We start from the raw sequence: 22,441 nt of genomic DNA, 5'->3' as shown, positions 1-22,441 counted from the left end.
TCCATATTCAAAATGTAATAATCACTTTAATCTAGCTTGCGCCAGCAGTTGTACACAGAAGCAGTTCCGGGATCATGACGTATGAGGTCAACGTTGCGCTAACTCCGACTGGATTCGTCTGAAAGAAGAAAGTCATATACACCTAGGATGCCTCGGAGTAAAACGCAGCCTAATTTTCATTTTTGGGTGAACTAACCCTTTAAGTAGGCTACAGCATGTCACCCTGCAGAACACAACTGTCTTTGATTGATGTCTTGTCTACCCATTTGTAAGAAGAAATTAATTTTGCCATTAATTGCTGTGTGATCACATATTTACACACACATACATTTATTTAGGATAAAATTGATCTAAATATTGGTTGTTGTTTTACAGAGTTGGTCTGCAGATAAATTGTGAAGATCTGGAGGAGGAATGACCTGTTGGATTTGTGACTGCAGGATTTTAAAAGACCCGAGATCTCCCAACATGCAATAATACAATCTGGAGAACACCTGTTGTTTCACATTATTGAATGTTCAAGGTTTGCTTTCACCTGGACGCTTTTGTTTTGGTTTCGCTGAATTACCAATGCACGGTTCACTGTGTTTAACAGGAATCTGTGCACTTTGGCTTCAAGTTACTCACCTCTGGAAGCTACTTTGAATTTGATGAACTGGAAGGTTGGAAGTGTTGTTAGAGGTCAAATCATATTTCCTTTAAATTTTTTCGGTAGCCTAACGTGATATTGGTTCACCAGCCATTTATCAGCCATGTGGGGCGAGAATTAAAGATGTCAAGTTTTCATTGTTTGGTTCACTGAATCACCTGAAGTATGAGCTGTTGAAAGTTAAAACAATTCTCATGACTTTATAATATAAAGCACTTCTAGCTATTGTGATGTGACAAATCAGCCCCCCTCCCCTTTTCTCCCTGACGTAGCACCTTCGCTGTTTTGATGAGGTGAACATATTCAGATCACCACGTTGCGCAAAACAGCTTTGTGTGGTAAAAACCCACTCTCCGTTTTTTTGTTGCTGTGTGTGTCTTCAGCCCGAAATGAGTTCGTAAAGGAGCTTCTGAGTGTCAGAGCAGGCACAACGTGCTGCTACCACAAGAACCCAGAATAAGAGACTGGAAAATCCAAGACTCAAACAGAGTTTCATTTCAAAACCCCTTGGATTTGCTTCATTTGTATCCAGTTGACCTGAATGCACACAGTCATCATCGGTGAACTAAGGGTGTTGTGGAGAGTCACTCTGGCATTACTGATCAAACATATCCGCTATTCTTCCAAAACTACACGCCACTGATCAAGAACAACACGTCTGCATCTCTTCCATCACCTAACAGTTTCACCTTGGGCTGCACAAGTTTCACTTCCATCCTTTTCTTTGCACCATCCTGGAAACTGGAGTTTGCCTGTGACAGGAGTAGCGGTTGTCCTGAGGCTTCAAAGCCCGTAAAAGTGCATTGGTTGGGCCCTCTACACAGATACAGCCAAGGACAGGGTCATCGAGCCTTTGTCTCTGGGGTAAGAATCCACAACATTTAGTTGGAACTTTCTTTGGTATTGGTTATTTTGTACTTTGAATGAGTTACCACTTATGTAATGGAATTTGAGATTTGTCATTAAGTAGAATGTATTGTTTTAAAGTTAGTTCTTGTGAGTCTAAGTAAATACAGTCAATCATATCAAGGCCAAGAGAGCAATGAAACAAAAGTTAGTGTTTTTTTTTTGTTTTAAAGGGGTCATATGATGCTGCTAAAAAGAACATTATTTTGTGTATTTGGTGTAATGAAATGTGTTTATGCGGTTTAAAGTTAAAAAAACACATTATTTTCCACATAGTGTACATTATTGTTTCTCCTCTATGCCCCGCCTTTTTGAAATGATATGTGGGGGCGTGTTCGAACGAGCCGTTTTAGGTAGGTGTGGCTAACTCTTAACTTTTATAAAGAATATCTCTTTGGATTTGAGACTTTAGTCTTTACAACTTTACAGATCTTCTTTATGCACCAAGAGCTTGTAACACTCCAAAGAGAAAGGAAAAAATGAAATCGCATCATATGACCCCTTTAATGTTTAACCTAGAAACTTCTTGCTTGAAACGTCTTGAAAATGCAAGTTATAGATCTTCTTGTGTTGTGTTCAATTTTTTTTTTTAATTTTTGGCCTCATAATATTTAAATCACTTTGTCATAACTTGATCTTCTGGTGAAAATGACAGACTTTTCTCTGGTAACATGCTGGACTTCTCCAATCATTTAGTCTGGTTAAACTCCGCCCCTCCACATTCAAGTGGTTTTCAATTTGGTTCAAATGTGTGGACCAGCTCCTTCATTCCTAGGGCTGGCTGGCTGGCACAGGTGTGGTTTCTATGGACACCTTTTTTTAGTGATATCTGTCAAGTTGTGGGGCATATTTTATGCATGGTATTCCAAAAATCATTTGTAGCATCTTTAATACGCAGATACAACTGTAAGTCATTTGTAGGTTGATATCCATAAAAAGGGTAAGCACTGGCCCTGCGGTGCTTTCAAAACGTTTTTCTCTTTCATTGAGTATCACAATCAGCCTGACTCAGCAACATGAGTTTCAGGGCAAGACTATTTTGTTTCCTGACCTTTGTCTGATGGGGGAGTATTCAAAAACTGTTTAAAAACAGTCATTCCTTTTGTATTTGGTGCTGCAGAAATGGCACTTTTCACCTTTTAAAGTCACCTTTAAATCAAAAATAAAATTTAATTTTTATTTTAAATTTTTTATATTTATTATTTTCTTTAATTAAAAATATTAATGTCTCCTCCTCCCCGGAATGATATCAAGGATGATGACGTGTACATCTGCTCAGGGGCTGGGCAATGAAGTTATCCGATGGTTAGACCAATTAAAAAACTTCTCCAACTTGCCACTAGGGTTGTGACGGTGAGGAAATTTTCCCACCGGTTAATCGACGTGTGACAACACCGATAATACTGGTATCACCTTGGGGGCAGGGGGCGTTTCCTCTTTTCCTCCACTTTTAAATAGCTTTAAAAGCGGCGTGCGCATTTTATTTTCACTTTCAAATAACGGCAATTCGGCGTAAAGCAATTGTTCGTTTTGAACGTTTATTAGCAAAACGAATAAGAAAGCTTGGAGGCATGGCATACACCTTGATGTCAAATTAAATAAATAAATTACACAAAGTTTAAATAAAGTAAAAATCAGCAAACAATGTGGAACCAATTAAATAAGAAACAAATATTTAATAAAACTTTCAAAATCACCTTAGATAAACGGCAAAAGTAAACAGGCTTTTCAAAATCCAAAATACTGCCAAACAGGCGCTTTTGCATTTCGTTTCGAAACTAAATCATCCGTGATCGTCTTGTCTGTCTCACCCCACTCTTCTTGTCAGTCAGCTCGACTCACTCTCCTCACTGGATAAATGAAATCTGATCTGTGTGATGCGACTGTCGTTCGGCACGCTACATTGAGCAGCCGCGTTCAGTTTTTAATTGTAGTGTCTGTTCTTTTACTGAACTAAATGATTTTTATTACTATAAAAAAATCAAAACGACGGTGGGGGTCGGTGCCGCGGTGGGCAAGTGACGTTACCGGTGTTGCGGCTTAACAACGGTATCACCATCAGCACCATCTATCGCGGCAAGCCTACTTGCCACCCGCATTCACAATCACAGCAATTAGCAAACGACAATCATCCAATCAAATGTCCTGCCCTTTTTCTATTTGTCACAATAGGAAAGCAAGGACAATTGCAATTTCCATTTCATGCTGACTTTAAATATGTTTGCATTAATGTGACTTACTTGTATTAGTAGATTATAATGACGTGATGTTTGTTGCTTGCATTGTCAGTTCAGGCCATGAGGTTTGATGCCTCCATCCATTGACGGGAGACACTGGACCTAAATGGCGCAGCATGACTTTGTTCCTGCCTGGCTTAACTTCTCCACGCCTCAGCCCGCCAAGGTATTGTAATGGATTGTTGATTTTGTATTGACTTTTTGCTTTTTTTTAATGTTTATTTTTTGTTTTTATTCTGGACAGTATGACTCAGCCTCTCTTAGTTCTCTTGAGCCTAATCATTCTTCTCTAAAATAAGCTTTTTAAAGCTGAAGCTGTCTGTTTAATTTGTGTTCGTGATTTTTAGTCCCCTGCTGCCCCCCTTGAGAAGCATGGAGAGCACTTTCCCCGCGGAGACAGCCGGCCGGGAGTAAACCGCCGCAGGCACAATTCTTCTGATGGCTTTTTCAACAATGACCCACTAAGAGCACCTGGAGGTAGAGGAACACGCATCTAACCTCCTTTGCATGCAGAGTTAATCTGTTTCTTGTCTTGCTCTTTGTAATAGCTGTTCATTTTCTCTTCAGGTGATGGGTGGCAGCAGCCATCTCTGTTGAGGCATGACTCTGTAGACTCTGGTGTTGCGAAGGGGAGTCAGGGGGGATTGGGAGGCGGACCAGGGTGGAAGGAGACCCCCAGCTGGCATGGGGCACCGAGAGGCCAGGAAGGTCCTCACCACCACCATGCTCGGCATATCAAACGTGGTGGAGGCGAGAGGGACAGACAAGGGGGTCACCGACAGCGTAATGGAAACTTTCATCCACGCAAAGGTGGCCCATATCAGGACAGATATTCTGATGAGGAGCGCAATGATGACAAACTCAAGTTTGTTGATGAGGACTTTGTAAGTATTCTTTTCGTAAAAGCGCCTCCTGCTGGCAGAGAAGGAATTTGCATTTTCAGTAAGACCATTTGCTGTTTTCGTTATGTATATATTTTCCCCGGGGGAAGTGCCACCACACATAGAGTGTAAGTCTGTGGGAAACACTGCACTCACATTCACAATCACAGCAATCAGCAAACAACAATGATCCAATCAAATTGTCCTGCCCTTTTTGTATTTGTCACAATAGGAAATAAAAGATAATTGCAATGTCCGTTTCTTGCAGACTTTAAATATGTTTGCATTAATGTGACTTACTTGTATTAGTAGATTATAATGACGTGATGTTTGTTGCTTGCATTGTCAGTTCAGGCCATGAGGTTTGATGCCTCCATCCACTAACGGGAGACACTGGACCTAAATGGCGCAGCATGACTTTGTTCCTGCCTGGCTTAACTTCTCCACGCCTCAGCCCGCCAAGGTATTGTAATGGATTGTTGACTTTGTGCTTTTTTTTTTAATGTTTTTATTCAGGACAGTATGACTCAACGGCCACTCTTAGTTCTCTTGAGCCTAATCATTATTTTCTAAAATAAGCTTTTTAAAGCTGAAGCTGTCTGTTTAATTTGCGTCTGTGATTTTCAGTCCCCTGCTGCCCCCCTTGAGAAGCATGGAGAGCACTTTCCCCGCGGAGACAGCCGGCCGGGAGTAAACCGCCGCAGGCACAACTCTTCCGATGGCTTTTTCAACAATGACCCACTAAGGGCACCTGGAGGTAGAGGAACACACATCTAACCTCCTTTGCATGCAGCGGTAATCTGTTTCTTGCCCTTTGTAATAGCTGTACATTTTCTCTTCAGGTGATGGGTGGCAGCAGCCATCTCTGTTGAGGCATGACTCTGTAGACTCTGGTGTTGCGAAGGGGAGTCAGGGGGGATTGGGAGGCGGACCAGGGTGGAAGGAGACCCCCAGCTGGCATGGGGCACCGAGAGGCCAGGAAGGTCCTCACCACCACCATGCTCGGCATATCAAACGTGGTGGAGGCGAGAGGGACAGACAAGGGGGTCACCGACAGCGCAATGGAAACTTTCATCCACGCAAAGGTGGCCCATATCAGGACAGATATTCTGATGAGGAGCGCAATGATGACAAACTCAAGTTTGTTGATGAGGACTTTGTAAGTATTCTTTTCGTCTTGAGTTTGTTTACTTGTATAGTGGAGTCACACCCCTCCCAGGCATGAGTTAACTGGTTGTGTCATTGAAGAGGTTTAGTTCTGTCAGCTGCATAGTTAGTTTGCATTCAGGCTTTCTGTTTTCATGTGAATTTCAGCCCTCCTTGAACCCAGAGACAACTGGAAAGCCAGCCAATCAGCCTCGTGCTGTCGGTACTCCAGCAGGAGTATGGGGTAAAGTTGCTTTCATTAATTGAGTCACCTCCTTCCAGCTACATAAAAATTTAAATATCATGTTACATTTTCTGGTTTGTTCTGTAAGGTTTTTTTTTTTTTTTTTTTGCAATTTCTGTTACAGAGAACCCCCCTAGTGCTAAGCAGGTTATGTCGAAGATGCTGGTCATTAAGAAAGTGTCTAAGGAGGATCCCAGTGCTGCATTTTCAGCTGGTTTTGCCAGTGCTGGCCCTCTTCCCGCCAATGGTTCTAAAGTCCCCATCACTGGACCCAGCGTCTACAAGAATCTGGTCCCCAAACCTGCCACTGCCCCCACCAAGGTACTAAGCCAGTGGATCTTAAAATAGTACTTGCGTGATGTTTGGGATTTGTTATACAGACTTATTGGGTCACATCACTTATAGTGAAGACTAGGCTTTTTCCTAATGTTGTTTTGATTGTATTAGGGCAATTGTGTCATTTGCCATTTATAAATAAAACCTTTGCCTTCCTTTTTATAGCCTGGCCCATGGAAACCCAATGGAAGGGAAACTAAAGTGGGTTTGCATTTCTCTGGACGGGATTCGGCCTTCACCAGCCCAGTTTCTGTGACCAAATCTCTGACACCCATCAGTGCACCTGCCCATGGCACTTCTAAAGAGGTAAAATGACAAAGTCAGGCATGCAGGCAGTTTTTTTTAGTTGGCTTTGATTTAAAAAGTCAGGACAATTTCTTTTTATTTTATTTTTTCTAAATTAAATAAGAAACGCATGCAATGACCAAGATGGCCATTATTTCTACAATAAATAGACCTTCCATCACTCTTTATTTTAAGGTCCAATTCTCAGTCACTATTAACTACAACCTTTGCCGGTCCCACTTTATATTAAGTGGCCCTAATACCTGTGTACTTGCATAGTAACTAGATGTGTGCGTAGTAGGGCTGTGCGATTAATCGAAATCGTCATAAAATCGCGACTGTCTTTAACAGCTGACCTAGACTGCACAGAAGGTCTTATATAATGAGGTGTTTCTATTTTCAAGTTGATTCTTTTTTTAACTTGCAAAGTTTGTTCATTCCAGGAGGTAGGAAACAGACCGTCTCACTGCACGCCACTGTATGTTTCTTTATTCTGTCTCCTGTATTGTTCTTAAACACTAGTGTCAATGGTCCAACGCGCCAGCTGTTAAAAACGCGCTCAGGACAGGTCGGACATTGCGGTGAATCAGAGGTTAAGTAGTAGGGCTGTGCGATTAATCGAAATCGTCATAAAATCGCGATTTGAGCGTGTGCGATTTCTAAATCGCTTTATAGCACGATTTTCCGCGCCCCCGACCTCGTATGCTATCCGAACCAATCAGAATGCAGCACACCTAAATGGAGTACGAGAACAGAACAGACCGGGCGTGCATACAAACGTAACACCAGGGTCACACACTCCGTCTGTGGTGCGTATTTTTTCCGCGCCCATGTTAACGGATCAGAGCCTTCACACTGCATGCGATTGCGGTCCGGCAGTGCGCTCCAGGAGCGGTGCGTCGGTTTAGGGATATGTAAAGTGGGAGGAGTTGGATCTCAAGTTGGTGGAGTTGGTGCACCACTGTAATACCAGTGTACTTACATGGTAACTCCTCAGGAACTGTTCACTTAATATAAAGTGTAACATTCTGGACACCAACCACAATTTATACGTAAAGCCTAACTTACTGGCCGGTGCCAAGTTACATGAATTACATGGTAAATATAATATAAAGTGTAACCCTTTCTTTACCAAAAAGTGCTGTTAGTCCTGTTACACATTTGTACTTTCATTACCAAAAAGTGTTGTTACCAATGTCCTGTTACACATTTGTACTTACACATACCATTCAGTGGGTTGTTACATGTGTAGTTACACAAACATTAGAGCTGTAGATACTGTGTACCAATGTGTACTTACACTGTGGTTACATACTACGTACTCATCTAGTTACTATGTAAGTACACAGGTATTAGGGCCACTTAATATAAAGTGGGACCAAGGCAGTAATATGTGCTTTATAAGTACTAATAAGCTGCCAATATGCTATTAATCTGCATGCTAGTTAATAGTGTGAATTGGTCCTTAAAATAAAGTGTTACCAGACCTTCTAAATTCCTTCTAATCTTTTGCCAGTAAGGACCTAGTACCCAACATTTCCAGAAAATATGATTGCTTTTGGCTTCATTTCAGAGAAAATGCTTTCATGGTGTCATTATATAATTCCTCTATTTACAAAACACACAAGCAGATGAAGAATGAAAGAAAAATGTTTACAACACAGAGCTGCTCTACGCTTCAGTATTCTGTTATTCATCAAACAAACGTTATCATGTTTATCCATAGGAGAACATCAATAATCAACATGGCTGCTTACCCAGCATTTTCTTATTTTTAACTCGTGTTTATCTTTCCATCTCTCCTTCTCTCTCTCTCTCTCTCCATAGCCGCCTTCCAGCACTACCCCTCCCATAGACATCACCCCCTCACGGCTAAAGCTGATGCGGCGCAGCACAGACCGTAAGAGTGAGTTCCTGCGTGGGCTAAAGGATGAGAGAAATGGGGATGTGAGTGACTGCCACAGCCCAGGAGCTCCAACAGAGGTGCACATGAATTCATCTCTGATCTGTAGAATATTAGCTGATGTAATAGGTTAATTAATTTGTCATTACAGGCTCGGTTTAAGATTATAAGAATTGGCTTATTAACAGATTTGGAGAAATCCTGTTTATATTAGTTCCAAATCCACCTACATCCTTGTCAATAAATGTGACCCTGGACCACAAAACCAGTCATAAGGGTCAAAATCTAAAAGCTGAATAAATAATCTTTCAATTGATGTATGATTTGTTAGGATAGGACAATATTTGGCCGAGATACAACTATTTGAATATCTGGAATCTGAGGGTGCTAAAAAAATTAAAAATTGAGAAAATTGCCTTTTAAAGTTGTCCAAATGAAGTTCTTAGCAATGCACATTACTAATCAAAAATTAAGTTTTAATATATTTACAGTAGGAAATTTACAAAATATCTTCATGGAACATGATCTTTACTTAATATCCTAATAATTTTTGGCATAAAAAAAAAATCAATAATTTTGACCCATACAATGTATTTTTGGCTATTGCTACAAATATACCCCAGCGACTTAAGACTGGTTTTGTGGTCCAGGGTCACAAATTCTTTAAATTTTTTATTTATTTATTTTTTTTGTGGGGGGATTAGAAGGTAAAATTATGTAATATATAAAAATTATTTCCATCCGTTTTGTTTATAAGCATTATATTAGCCATGAGCAACCAGATTTCCAAAACGGCTAATAAATGGAAAGATTCAAAGATTTCCTTAAATTTATGTTTGCTGAGGCTTAATTTGTGGTTTATCTTTGTGTTTAGGGAGAGGGAAGTACCCCAGAACCAAAAGAGTTTGGAGAGAGTCATGAGAACGGCATCTCCCACTCTCTCAGTGACTCAGACCCAGAGCACTTGTCCAGCTCTCTGGAGGCGGAACACAGGTCAGAGCGACCACATACAAACACTTCAAAGCATTCTCCTCCATCAGACACATATAAGCTCACTTCCAGATTCTAGTGAATTGCCTACATGAGTGAATGAGTGAATGTCCACCCAAACATGAAAAATCTGTCATCATTTACTCAGTCATGTTGAGTGTTACTTTCTTTCTTCTGTGAAACACAAAAAATGTTTTGTTTTGAATAATCTTCAAAACAGTTCAGGTTCCCATTGACTTGTATTGTGTGGACAAAAATATAATGAAAGTCAATGGGAACCGAAATGAAGCATTAAAATATATCTTAAAAATATTTTCTGGTCAGCAGAAGAACAAAATACATACAGATTTGAAAAAAAAAACACAAGGGTGAGTAAATGATGACAGAATTTTCATTTTTGGGTGAATTTTACATGGGCAGCAATGCCATGTATTATACAAATACCGCTTCTCGTGCATATGGAAGACTACTGGGTTCATGAGTTGGCAAATAGCATGTTGCTAAACTAGCAATTAAATATACTTATTTACAAGCAAATATCTCTTGTTTCAACCACCACATTGAATTTATTTTTTAACTGAGCTTCATCACATTGCATCTCAAATCAATTTTCTCATGAAGGATACATGCAATGGCTCCTTATAATTTGGCCAAAATCAGGTATCTTTGGTCCCTTAGGGACACATTTATAGTGTAATGCTACCTTCATAGGCATCACACTAGGTTTTTGAACAGAGCCTCACATTGATCCCCTCACGTCCCAACAACATAGACAACATCCACAATGCACATACTCACACACATGGATCCTCTGTGACAGGTTGCTGAAGGCAATGGGATGGCAAGAATACCCAGAAAATGATGAAAACTTCCAGCCCCTCACTGAGGATGAACTCAAAGAGTTTCAAGCTAAAACTGAACAGGTATGGGAAATGTATACATATAGTTTCTATTTCACTTTTTTATTTTCTTGGTTTAAATTTAAGTGCATCCTACACATTTATAGTTCATTTCCTCTGTGACTGAGTATGTTTGTGTTTTGTCTCAGATGAAGAAGATTGGTCTGGGACGTAACGGTGTGCTCTTGAAGCCACGTAGTGTGGCCCTGCTAAACTGGAGGAACACCCCTAACCCTGACCTGGAAGAGGGCTCTGAGTCTGAGACGAGCAGTAGCAGCCAGACCTCCGATGATGAGGATACCTAATGTGGCTTTAAACACCCCTCCCACATTTCCCTTTCTCTCTTTCCCTTAATCTGTCTCCTCCATCACACCCATTTATTTCAAACTAAAGGAAGAAGAGAGAAAAGATTCTTTTCATGGACAAGGAACATCGGTCATATCCCAGGCGGAGAGAAAAAGAATTCACTTGTCAGCTCATAGGCAGTGTCTTTCTGTTAGATTTTTTGCCCCCTCTCTCCTTGTCTGCATTTTGTTCTTTCTCCTGAACTAGAAATGTCAAACAAACCCACACACACCCTCCACCAGATCTTTTTTGTTTTTGCTTGGGGAAAAAAAGACTAATTCATAATAATAACACCAATTATAACCGTGATTTAACGTGAAATATGACATTATCTGAATGTTCTATAAAATGGCTTTGACACCTTTCTAAAAAATATTTTTTCCTTTCCGCGAAAACAATTCGTAGCATTAGTGTTAAGATGAAACAATCATTGTGAGCCGCTGACTGCGACATTGCTCCCAGTCCCTCATAGAAATGAACTCAAGCCAGTCATCCCTGCAGCAAGGAGGAACTAAAGCAACACTGAATGGACTGTCACATGTAGTCTGGCAGCTAGAACATCAGTCCATTTCTGGCTCCATTTCCAGCAAACTGCTCATTTTCACACTTTTCATTCTGCAGAATCATACTAATATACCTGATTTCATATGTCTGTCAAGTACACGTGTGAGAAAACCTTAAAGGATGTTTAAAAGTTAGATTTGAAACCTAACTTGCGGAAGAGTTTGTCAGGAGCTGGTTTTTGAATAAAGGTAATGTTTGGATGCAAGGGTCTATGTTTTATATGTTGCGTTCTGGGAAGCCAGGCGAACATACAGATGTTCAGTTCACTGAGGTTGGGTTCTGTTTAGGAAAGATTGAAGTTCAAAAAAATCATAAACAGACTCTTTTCTTTCTTGCCCGTATATGGTTTAGTTTTTTTTTTTTCCTGAATAACCTCAATTTAAACCATATTGAAATCCTGAACATTTCAGTTACTCTTTAAAAAGCATTTTCATGCTTACAGAAATAATGCTGTGGCAATCATTTTCAATAGCTTTACATTCATTGCATGTAGATTGATAAGGGGTATTCAATAAACAAAAGAAAGGTTTGATGATCTTATTCCCTCACAAAACCCAAATAAAATCTACCCAATGGAATAGAAAGCATTAAACATTATTGGGCTTATGTAATATTTATAATGCAGGAATTGATCCGAGCTGTCTATGGTTTGTAATGACTGTGAACTTTCTTTGAGCGATTCGGTAAGATGGCTTGCACGCTTTGTTCTGCTATTTTGTTCTTTAAACAGTTCATTTGAGGTTCATTTTGAGCGCGGAGTTCTATCCCTGCTGCTGGCAGTGAAGTAGAGATCCATCTCTAGAAGTTCTTTATTTCATGAGGGACTGCTGGTGTAAATTGTGCATCTCCTTTTTTTTGTACCTTGTTTTTGCTGATAGGGTATAAAAATTGCTTTATTACAGATTTAAGTTTCTTTTTTAATTTTGGTGCAGCTGTAAAAAAAATTCCCACATAAATATTTTTTTCTTTTTCTTTTTTTGTTTGCATTATGTTGTTGCTGCAGCCTTGATATTCAGGGTGGATTGTAAAAAATATAAGAATAAAAAATTGTGAGTTTTGGAAGATTAAGATTATTTTGATAACATTATTTACAGATTTGAGAAGATAAAAGGTGTCATGTATGGGTTTATCTGTATGAGACAAAGCAGACATAAACTACTGCATCATAATGAAAAGATCGGAGAAAAAAAATTTAATAAATATTTTGCATCAGTTTGCCAAACATGTCCAGCCTTTCGTTTTCTGCTGAAACACTTGGGGAATCATTCTTCATGTTTTAGGAGGGCAGTTGATAATATTCAAAATATGCACACAAAGGATAAAAATAATAAGCATAGCACTGAAGGGTTGGATTCCTCTTGCTCTAACCCCATCCATTCTTTACCACTCCCCTTTTCCAAGGTGATTGTAACCAACAAACAAAACTTCAGTCAACAAATCCAGTACATATAAGTTAAGGCAGACATTCTAACAAAAAGTATATTCCTATTTTTTAAGAATCAGTCTAGCTGGGTCCAGTTTAGAATTTCAATAGGGAAAAAGTTGCTAACTTTAATAATTTGCTGGAGAGATGGAAGGTTTGGGGGACTTAATTTGTCGGAACTGTAAGATGGCATTCCATTCTACTGGACTCTTGGATAAACACACGGCCAAATTCTGCATTGGCACAGACCTAAAAGATCCAGTAGCTCTATGGAGAGGTCAAAGGGGATTCACTCAAAAAGAACAAGCAGCTGTGAAGACGGTGCATCCTACAAGGACAAGGACACCTGATTTAATTATTGTAAGTAGTTTAATATTATAAAATTTTTCCAAAAACCTGCAGTTGATTATAACCTGCAGAGTGTATTATAAAAAATATATATATAATTTGAATAAACAGAGCAGTTAATAAACAGTTGCTCAAATATTGAAGTACTGATTCAAGATGAAAAAAAATCATACCTACCCAAAAATTTTAAAGTAATACAGTTAGTAAAAATGTTTCTTGTTCCATTGGCCAGCTGAAGGAACAGAGAAATCATGAGAGCGAAAGTGCACAGGACAATGTGTCAGAGAATACTGCACTAAACAAACTCACTGAGGAGGTACAGGACCACATACAAACTTAAATCTGGTTCAGAGTGGTTTTTATGCTCCATCTGATGATCTTCTGTTTTAGTTTCAAAAACTCAGGATTTCATTTGAACAAAACCTGCCCAGAAGACAGACAGAGGTCAGTTTGATATGCTTAGTTCTATAAATCTGTTTATAATGTGAATATTGTGCTTGTGTATGTGGTATTACGTGTTTTGGACATTGGGTAAGTTGTTCTTCAGGTGTCTGAGGAGCAGGCCTCACTCCAGCAGAGAGCTGATGAGCACAGGGCTCTTCATGAGCAGAGACTGGCTGAGATCAGAGCATGCAACCATCAGCTGGAGAAGCAGAGAGAGGGTAACTGCTGTCATAAGAATGAGAAAAGAAAGCTATTGTTTTTGGATGTACATATATTCACAATTAGCAACAATAATTGTAGAGTTTATTTAGTTTTGTTTGGACAAAAACTGAGTTTTCAACTACACCGTAAAAAAGTGTTTTACAAGAAAATATTAACGTTTTTCTTCTTTAGAATTTCACTTCTAATTCAATATGTTACTTGCTGATTCTTTGCAAATTTACTACCAAAATGTACTCCCAATTGTTTCTGTGTTATGTGCCAAAAGTGAATTTTTGTGGTTTTGGTAAAGTTATTGAAAACTTTTGTTATTTGAAGATCACATGTGGTAAATCACTTATTCATATTTTCAATCAAGTTGTAAAATGTGTGAAACTTTTATTTAAAGGTGTGCATTTAGCATACATAAAATGCTAGAAATTAAATTAGCTAGAGTTTTTACCCAAAATGTTTTGAAATGTCTTTCCTACCACAGAATGCTGAAGAGTTTGAAAATAGTTTGTTTTTTAAAGTCTACAGGCTTAAATGGGACCCCAAAATGTTGTCACACTGTTTCACTTAGCAACTGCAAACTCATGTTGTGATTGGTTGAAACACCTCTGAACATGTTGATGTGAATTTCTTCTGCACTACTTTTTTTTAATGATGTGTTTATCCCAGAAATAGAAGAGCGGCTTGCCGAGCTGGCAGGACGGGAGAGGACGGCTCATCTCGAGGAAGTGCTGCGAGAACTGAGGAATCAGGAACAGAGGAACGAGGAGGTGCTGCAGCAGCTCAGCTCTCACATCAACTCAATGAAAGGGTAAGAGAGAGTGGAGGAAAAAGGAAATGTGCAGAGAAGCTATAAATCAATTTATGCATGTTTATACTGCGCTGGTGTTGTAGGCCTAATCCAATTGAAGTCCCCTCTAACCCACCAGAGGAAAAGAAGACACAACATATTACTTTTGACTTGATCTCTTCTGTGGCTGGACCTCTCTCTGCTCAGATAAGGTTGGTCTTTTTAACTTACATGTTGCCAGGATGATAAAAGAAGTGACAAAAAACATGCACTTACATTATTGAAGGAAGTATGCATATCAAATCTAGGAACAATAATAGGCTTTTAAGTCTTAGGATTGGGCTCTTTTAAGAACTGCCAAGAAACCTCCTAAACACAACACAGCCAATACACCCTAGCAAACGTTTAGTGCAACTTTAGCAACCATCCAGACCACTTGAGCATTGTGGTGTATTTGTTTTTGAAACAGAGCTTTGCGTCTGGCATACATGCAGTCCGGTGGTTCTGATCCAGAGGTTCTGGCCCATATGCATGACCTTCAAGCAGAGGCTCTTACACTGGAGCAGGCAAAACATAGAGCTCAAAGCAAGACAAAAGGAAGAAGTGAGCAGTACCATCATCACTGTCATTGAACTGTGGCTGCAAATAGGGAGTAATGGCTACTGAAAATTCAGCTTTGCCATCACAGGAATTTTTTTTTTATTATAAAAAAAGGAATACAATTTTATTATATTTTGAAACATAATAAAATAGAAAACAGTTATATTAAATTGTATATTACTGATTTTACTGTATTTAAAAAAATAATAATATTAGTTTTTACTGAACTTGATCAAATAAATGCAGCCTATGAATGTACTGTATGTATGAATGAATGTATGAACATTTTAATGTTTTTCAAAGAAGTCAATGAGTCTGAATATTTTTGGGGGTCATTGTACACTATTCTTTAGGATCCAGGGTCATATCTCATTTCTGTCCTGCCAGGGATGAAGTTTCCTCACAGAGTGTTGGACCCTGATGTTCTTGCTGTGGAGCAGGAGAACCAAAGTCTTGAGGAGGAAATCTTCAGAATCCAGCTGGCCAGGGAGAAGCACAGAGAGCATGGTATCTGTTCCTCTGAGATCTGAAATCTTGAGCATGACATGATGAATAATAAAGTGATGTTCAACATTTGATAGAAATGTGTTAGTTATGTGTTGTCTAATTTGCATGCTTAAACTATGCACTAACATTATATGGTCATAACATTTGATATTATTTGAATATATTAATAATATTTGAATATTTCAGTATATTATTTGAATATTTGAATTCATATTTTCTGGATCAGGGCTCATTGATATCCGGAACGACCATATCCATCAAATGGCTAGCCTCCATGCTGAGATGGCCTTTTCAAGAAGAGAAAAAGAGAAGGACCGAGAGAGAAGACCACGCCATCCTCAAGCTCCTCTATCTGTTTTTCCTGGATCTTCTATGGCCGTAACACACCCTGATCTGCCACTGGTGAGACAAAGCTTCAGGCATCTTAATTAATACTGATGGAATATCTGTTGGGTTAATGTGATATATCAGAGTGCAAAAAATTATCTTTGATACTACCTATTTTCATTATGTCTATAACTGAGAGATGGATGATATTACAATTCTATACTATATACAGTATCAAAATTTATGTATCAAAATGTCCAAGATCCAATAATTAAAAAATAACAAAATAATCAGCCAATAACCATTATAGTACCAATATACAGGTGCATCTCAATAAATTAGAATGTCGTGGAAAAGTTCATTTATTTCAGTAATTCAACTCAAATTGTGAAACTCGTGTATTAAATAAATTCAATGCACACAGACTGAAGTAGTTTAAGTCTTTAGTTCTTTTAATTGTGATGATTTTGGCTCACATTTAACAAAAACCCACCAATTCACTATCTCAACAAATTAGAATATGGTGACATGCCAATCAACTCAAAACACCTGCAAAGGTTTCCTGAGCCTTCAAAATGGTCTCTCAGTTTGGTTCACTAGGCTACACAATCATGGGGAAGACTGCTGATCTGACAGTTGTCCAGAAGACAATCATTGACACCCTTCACAAGGAGGGTAAGCCACAAACATTCATTGCCAAAGAAGCTGGCTGTTCACAGAGTGCTGTATCCAAGCATGTTAACAGAAAGTTGAGTGGAAGGAAAAAGTGTGGAAGAAAAAGATGCACAACCAACTGAGAGAACCGCAGCCTTATGAGGATTGTCGTAAGGATTGTTGTGAATCAAGCAAAATCGATTCAAGAATTTGAGTGAACTTCACAAGGAATGGACTGAGGCTGGGGTCAAGGCATCAAGAGCCACCACACACAGACGTGTCAAGGAATTTGGCTACAGTTGTCGTATTCCTCTTGTTAAGCTACTCCTGAACCACAGACAACGTCAGAGGCGTCTTACCTGGGCTAAGGAGAAGAAGAACTGGACTGTTGCCCAGTGGTCCAAAGTCCTTTTTTCAGATGAGAGCAAGTTTTGTATTTCATTTGGAAGCCAAGGTCCTAGAGTCTGGAGGAAGGGTGGAGAAGCTCATAGCCCAAGTTGCTTGAAGTCCAGTGTTAAGTTTCCACAGTCTGTGATGATTTGGGGTGCAATGTCATCTGCTGGTGTTGGTCCATTGTGTTTTTTGAAAACCAACGTCACTGCACCCGTTTACCAAGACATTTTGGAGCACTTCATGCTTCCTTCTGCTGATCAGCTTTTTGAAGATGCTGATTTCATTTTCCAGCAGGATTTGGCATCTGCCCACACTGCCAAAAGCACCAAATGTTGGTTAAATGACCATGGTGTTGGTGTGCTTGACTGGCCAGCAAACTCACCAGACCTGAACCCCATAGAGAATCTATGGGGTATTGTCAAGAGGAAAATGAGAAACAAGAGACCAAAAAATGTAGATGAGCTGAAGGCCACTGTCAAAGAAACCTGGGCTTCCATACCACCTCAGCAGTGCCACAAACTGATTACCTCGATGCCACGCCGAATTGAGGCAGTAATTAAAGCAGAAGGAGACCCTACCAAGTTATTGAGTACATGTACAGTAAATGAACATACTTTCCAGAAGGCCAACAATTCACTAGAAATGTTTTTTTTATTGGTCTTATGGAGTATTCTAATTTGTTGAGATAGTGAATTGGTGGGTTTTTGTTAAATGTGAGCCAAAATCATCACAATTAAAAGAACCAAAGACTTAAACTATTTATTCAATAAATAGTTGAATAAATTTATTCAATACACGAGTTTCACAATTTGAGTTGAATTACTGAAATAAATGAACTTTTCCACGACATTCTAATTTATTGAGATGCACCTGTATTGTTAATTCTTTATGATAATTACACTACAGAATTCAAAAGTTTAGGGTCAGTAAGTCTTTTATTGTTTTTGAAAGAAGTCTCTTATGCTCACCAAGGCTGCATTTATTTGATCAAAAATACACTAAAAATAGTAATATTGTGAAATATTATTATAATTTAGAAGACTGTTGTTAAAATGTAATTTATTCCTGTAATGCCAAAGATGGATTTCTTCAGTGTCACATGATCATTCAGAAATCATTAAAATCAACATTGCTAATTATTAACAATGTTAAAACAGTTGAGATGCTTAATATTGTTGTGGACATTGATAATTTTTTTCTTTAATGAATAGAGAGTTCAAAAGAATAAAAATTATTTGAAATATAAATCTTTTGTAATATTATAAATGTCTTTGCTGTCACTTTTCAATCAATTTAACGCCCTTCTTCATTCTCACTATCTCAAAAGAGTGATAGTGAGAATGATAGGGAATGAAGAATGATGTGGTGCATATATTTTGTATTTACCAATATTATTATTATTGCAGGATCAGAGTTCAAAACAGCATTCGCTGATGGGTTCCCATGTAACTGATCCACTGGAAGCTCTTGGTCCTGCTCCTTATGATCCTGTGTAAGACACATTTTCACCTCGGCCTCTATTGATTTCTTTTTCTCATTTAGTCCCTATAGATGCATGTACGTCACACTAAATATATTATGATATGATTCAAATCCAGCTATCGTCTGAATGTGTGTGTACAGGACTGGCTTTGTGATCTTCTATGACCTGGTGATGGGTGTTGAAGCTACTTTGAGATCAGTGCGTTTATTGGCAGGGTTATATTTTAATGGACAGAAGTTGGGACAGTCCACCCCAATGCCACCTGTGCAGTGCCAACCTGCAGGACCATTACTGTCCACCAAGAGTCCTGGAAACTATGCTATACTGGCTGTTAAGCAACCTGTGCCAAGGTAGTTTGATTCAGACATAAATATGGACAGGTAGAGCTGGTATATGTTTACATCATTGAATATGTGTTTCATTTCAGAGTACAGCCATCTCCAGATCTCTCTTTGGTCGTAGAGATCCAGACTTCTAAAAGTCTGGATTTGTTCAACCATGAAACTGAGGGCTTGGTGACTTGTGGCTGGGCTAAGCTTGATCTCTTTGGCCAGCACAACCAGGTTCACAGCGGTCACTGGAGGCTTCCCTTCCGCTCTCTCCCAGTTCAAGCATCCTTAAGTCCAGGTCAACTGAATTCTGTGCCACAAGTACGTTCACCAAATACTAAGAGCTAAATGTCTGTTTCCTAAGGCCATATCAACATAAATCTCTTCTCATAAATCTCAACTAGGTTAAAAATGTCCTACAGGAGTTTGAACTCAATTAAATCTGGCTAAATACGGTTTCTTTCCAAGCTGGGTAACATGGAACTTTGTCTTCGGGTAGCAAATGCTCATGATGGAGATGTACAGACCCTTGAAGAGATTGACCCCAACCAATACAAGTACATTTCCATGGTAGGCAAAATATTTAGATTTTCTATCTCAAGATGCTTTTTAAAAGCAAAATTTACAAAGGTTTTCTTGTTTAGGTGGCCTCAAACCGAGAACCATGTAACACATTGCAGCCCTCATCCAATCCATGACCTTCATCACTGCCGCAGACAGATCAACTGGAAAAGACCAGTTAAGGGCAAATTGAGTAATTCAACCAATTTGATTATCATACAAATAAAGCCAGTTGTAAATTCAAACATTTTGTATTTCAAGTAACTACATACAGGTTTTTTTGTCTCCCATCTATGAAACATTAAAAGTTAATTACTTGACCTGGGTACATCCAAGTTGTTGTTTTGTGTTAGTGGGTGTGTGGCTTCCCATTGATCTAGGAACAGTCGTTTAAGGCTGCTTTATCATTTTCACACCAAATCAGAAACGCACACATACTTGTACAAACATTTTACTCCTATTATAGTTCAAACATTATCATCCTATCATGGGATTCCACAAGTTTCTGGCCAATGAACTTCTATGATTCCATTGGACATCGTTATATTTGAAGCAGAACACTTATTAAAAACAAAGGGTAAAATATTAAAAGCCACATTCACATATGCAAATATCCTTTATTCAGAGTTTACTACAATTATACAAAAATTGGACAGACAAAGAAAACAGGTTATTTACAAAACAAAGAGACAAAAGTTGTTCATGGCGTATATGAGGCAGGCATGCTCTGCAGGTTGGAAGGTAAGTGGTCGATCAGAAGATGCCCATTATGCGGACGTCTCCACAGAGGAAGAATTGGCTGACTGCAAGAGAAAATGAAAATATTAAAACAGCAAAGAACTGCTCAAAATAATGGTTTAGGCAATAAACTGAAGCTTGACAAATGATAAAACTTCAGATGCAATACTCAAAAACCAATTCCATTAGCTCAGTAAGTCTACCAATATTTAGATAAAGAAACAAACTCCCTCTAAAATAGGATTTTGCTAGTATGTGTAAAAAGTACATCCAGCTGAATCGGTCCTCCTCTCAAGTTTGTGTTTCGACCCTTGTATTCCAACAATGTTACGATACCAATATTTTAGAATCCAGCGCCCTGTGACTGCATAAGGGGAAACAGCAAGCCTATCAACTCGCCTGCTGCTCCATTTTCTCCTGGACTCCATTGCCGTTGTGGGCGGAGTCATCACTGCCATTAACTGAGGTCTCCTGTTTATTCTTTTTAGCATCACGGTCCTTTTTTGGACTCTCCTCGTCTGGTTTCCTCTGTGCAGGAATAAAGCAGGACAGAACACGTACTTATTTTTTTGCGCTAAACACCTAGTCTCTACATGCTACTCAAGCACATATGGCCACTTCAACACCACGCCACAACTACAACATGCCAAGCGACAATAATGAAGCCCAAACACCACAGAAGCACCGAGCGACACCAAACCTAATCTAGTTGAAAAAATTCAGCTCATGACCCAGCATGCAAAATTGACCTCAACTAAGGGAAGGTAGCAATGCAAATGCCCCTTTAGAGGCAGACTACACTCATTCACTCCAATTTTAATAACTTTGCAGCATGCTAGTTCACCCACAAACCCCCCACCCATCCCTAGGTCTACTGCAATGGTTGAATTACACTTCAGTGGATAGATACTCACCTTTTTGCGAACAAGGTGAGAAACGTCAGATGCAGATTTTGAGGAAGATGCACCATCAGCTGGTCTCACAGGAATCTGAAATAAAACAGGCATTTTAGGGTGGCACTATCCGTTATAGGCTTAAAGTACCATTAAAGAGGAGAAATATCCCTTAGAGCACGTCAAACTCAAGGCACGCCACATCATTTTATGTGGCCCGTGAGAGCATATGATTGTCTTAAAATAAAAATCTATGCAGCTTTATATCGTAAATTACGAAAATGCGTATCAATACCACAAGTTTGTTTCTATTTGGCGTTCCATTTATATGCATAAATTGACTTTGGGGTGCATATGATACGCAATGGTTAGGATTAGGGGTGTGGGGTTTTTCCCGTTGATGACAACTGCGTGGGCGTCTCAAAGGAATAAGTGCGGACCTCAGTGCTAGAGTCCCACCAACGGAAATGGAAAAACACAATATTCTCCATTAATTTAACGAATTAAAAAAAATCGATTGCAGCTTTCAGACACGACTTCTCGTTTTAAAAGTTCGTTTGAGGCGGTTTCTATGGAGTTATTTTAATGACAAATGTTCAGAGCGCATATTGCCTATGCAAGAGCGCATCAAATGCATGAGCGCAAATCTCTCTGCTTGCAGCTGGATTCCCATTCATTCACTCACAGAAAACGGACACGCTTTCTATCAATCAGACATTATACGAGTGCACTCAAATTACCTTCTCTCCTGAGTTTAATAAACGCAACCTGGAGTGTGGGCATCCACTGGCAGAAACATACATTGGCGCATATGCCAACTAATGTAAATAAATATTTACATAGCATAACAGTAGTAGTCTAAATGTATCCGTTTGGCACGTCAACAATACATTATAAAAATAAAAAAGCAGTTTTTTTTGCGATCAGATCAACTGGCAAACTCCTGGAAAGTCTAAGGATCCAGTAAGCAAATGCATTTAAACTAAGTTCAAAAAAGCGCTAACGCAGAGAAAACATGGCCGATTTCATAAGAGATGGCAGTGATAATAGTACTCGCGTACAGATGTCAGTAAAATTAAAAATGTTAAACCAGCAAGCCATTTGGCTTAAAAGCACGAGTGTTTTATACTGGATGCTGGCTGAAGGGGTTTTAGATTACAGTAGTCAGTAGGGGTTGCACCGACTAATCAACTTCAATGCTCTGCCATGACGCTTTAAGCTTGACGTCGACTAGTCGCTGGTCCTATAGAGGGCGCAACGGAATAAGAAATCTTTGAAGGACTTCCACATTTACACTCCGTTTCCAAACAGTTCAAATGACAAATAAATGCATACTCTGAAAGCGCTCCACAAGAC

The 22,441-nt window shown here is 39.1% G+C and overlaps 3 protein-coding genes across 7 annotated transcripts in view; 2 read left to right on the top strand and 1 right to left on the bottom strand.

Annotated features, from left to right (window-relative positions):
* Window positions 1–379: 379 nt before the first annotated feature.
* LOC107725200 (vasculin-like protein 1) lies at window positions 380–12,294 on the top strand. Of its 2 annotated transcripts, none has more exons than XM_016534384.1 (11): window positions 380–1,513; window positions 3,845–3,958; window positions 4,140–4,269; window positions 4,360–4,676; window positions 5,988–6,063; window positions 6,188–6,384; window positions 6,565–6,705; window positions 8,512–8,667; window positions 9,462–9,580; window positions 10,398–10,500; window positions 10,626–12,294. In XM_016534384.1, the coding sequence occupies exons 2-11, from the start codon at window positions 3,899–3,901 to the stop codon at window positions 10,779–10,781; spliced, it is 1,455 nt and encodes a 484-aa protein (XP_016389870.1). In that variant the 5' UTR covers window positions 380–1,513; window positions 3,845–3,898; the 3' UTR covers window positions 10,782–12,294. The 2 variants fall into 2 exon arrangements, with proteins under 2 accessions (XP_016389870.1, XP_016389869.1); XM_016534383.1 differs by lacking the exons at window positions 380–1,513; window positions 3,845–3,958; window positions 4,140–4,269; window positions 4,360–4,676 and adding exons at window positions 4,714–4,734; window positions 5,023–5,136; window positions 5,301–5,430; window positions 5,516–5,832.
* A 661-nt stretch (window positions 12,295–12,955) lies between these two features.
* Window positions 12,956–19,652, top strand: ccdc17 (coiled-coil domain containing 17). The gene is made up of 14 exons (XM_016534389.1): window positions 12,956–13,168; window positions 13,389–13,472; window positions 13,547–13,600; window positions 13,704–13,818; window positions 14,480–14,621; window positions 14,705–14,812; window positions 15,070–15,203; window positions 15,588–15,713; window positions 15,934–16,109; window positions 18,506–18,573; window positions 18,705–18,914; window positions 18,992–19,214; window positions 19,362–19,463; window positions 19,538–19,652. Exons 1-14 carry the CDS (start codon window positions 12,956–12,958, stop codon window positions 19,589–19,591), a joined length of 1,809 nt encoding a protein of 602 aa, XP_016389875.1. The 3' UTR covers window positions 19,592–19,652.
* Window positions 19,653–20,057: 405 nt separating this feature from the next.
* Window positions 20,058–22,441, bottom strand: part of LOC107725201 (histone-binding protein N1/N2-like) — a 9,117-nt gene continuing 6,733 nt past the window's right edge. For 3 of the 4 annotated variants that reach the window (XM_016534386.1, XM_016534385.1, XM_016534387.1), the window contains 3 exons: window positions 21,107–21,181; window positions 20,592–20,720; window positions 20,058–20,257 (listed from right to left, as the gene is read on the bottom strand). In XM_016534386.1, the coding sequence (XP_016389872.1) occupies window positions 20,222–20,257; window positions 20,592–20,720; window positions 21,107–21,181 (240 nt within the window). In that variant the 3' untranslated portion in view covers window positions 20,058–20,221. The remainder of the gene's footprint in view (window positions 20,258–20,591; window positions 20,721–21,106; window positions 21,182–22,441) is intronic. The other variant, XM_016534388.1, reaches the window with a different exon arrangement.

The sequence above is a fragment of the Sinocyclocheilus rhinocerous genome, unplaced genomic scaffold (genome assembly GCF_001515625.1).
Source record: "Sinocyclocheilus rhinocerous isolate Xijiao unplaced genomic scaffold, SAMN03320098_v1.1 scaffold1838, whole genome shotgun sequence".
In the NCBI taxonomy this organism is placed as follows: Eukaryota; Metazoa; Chordata; class Actinopteri; order Cypriniformes; family Cyprinidae; genus Sinocyclocheilus; species Sinocyclocheilus rhinocerous.
This window is presented reverse-complemented; position numbering and strand designations above follow the sequence as displayed.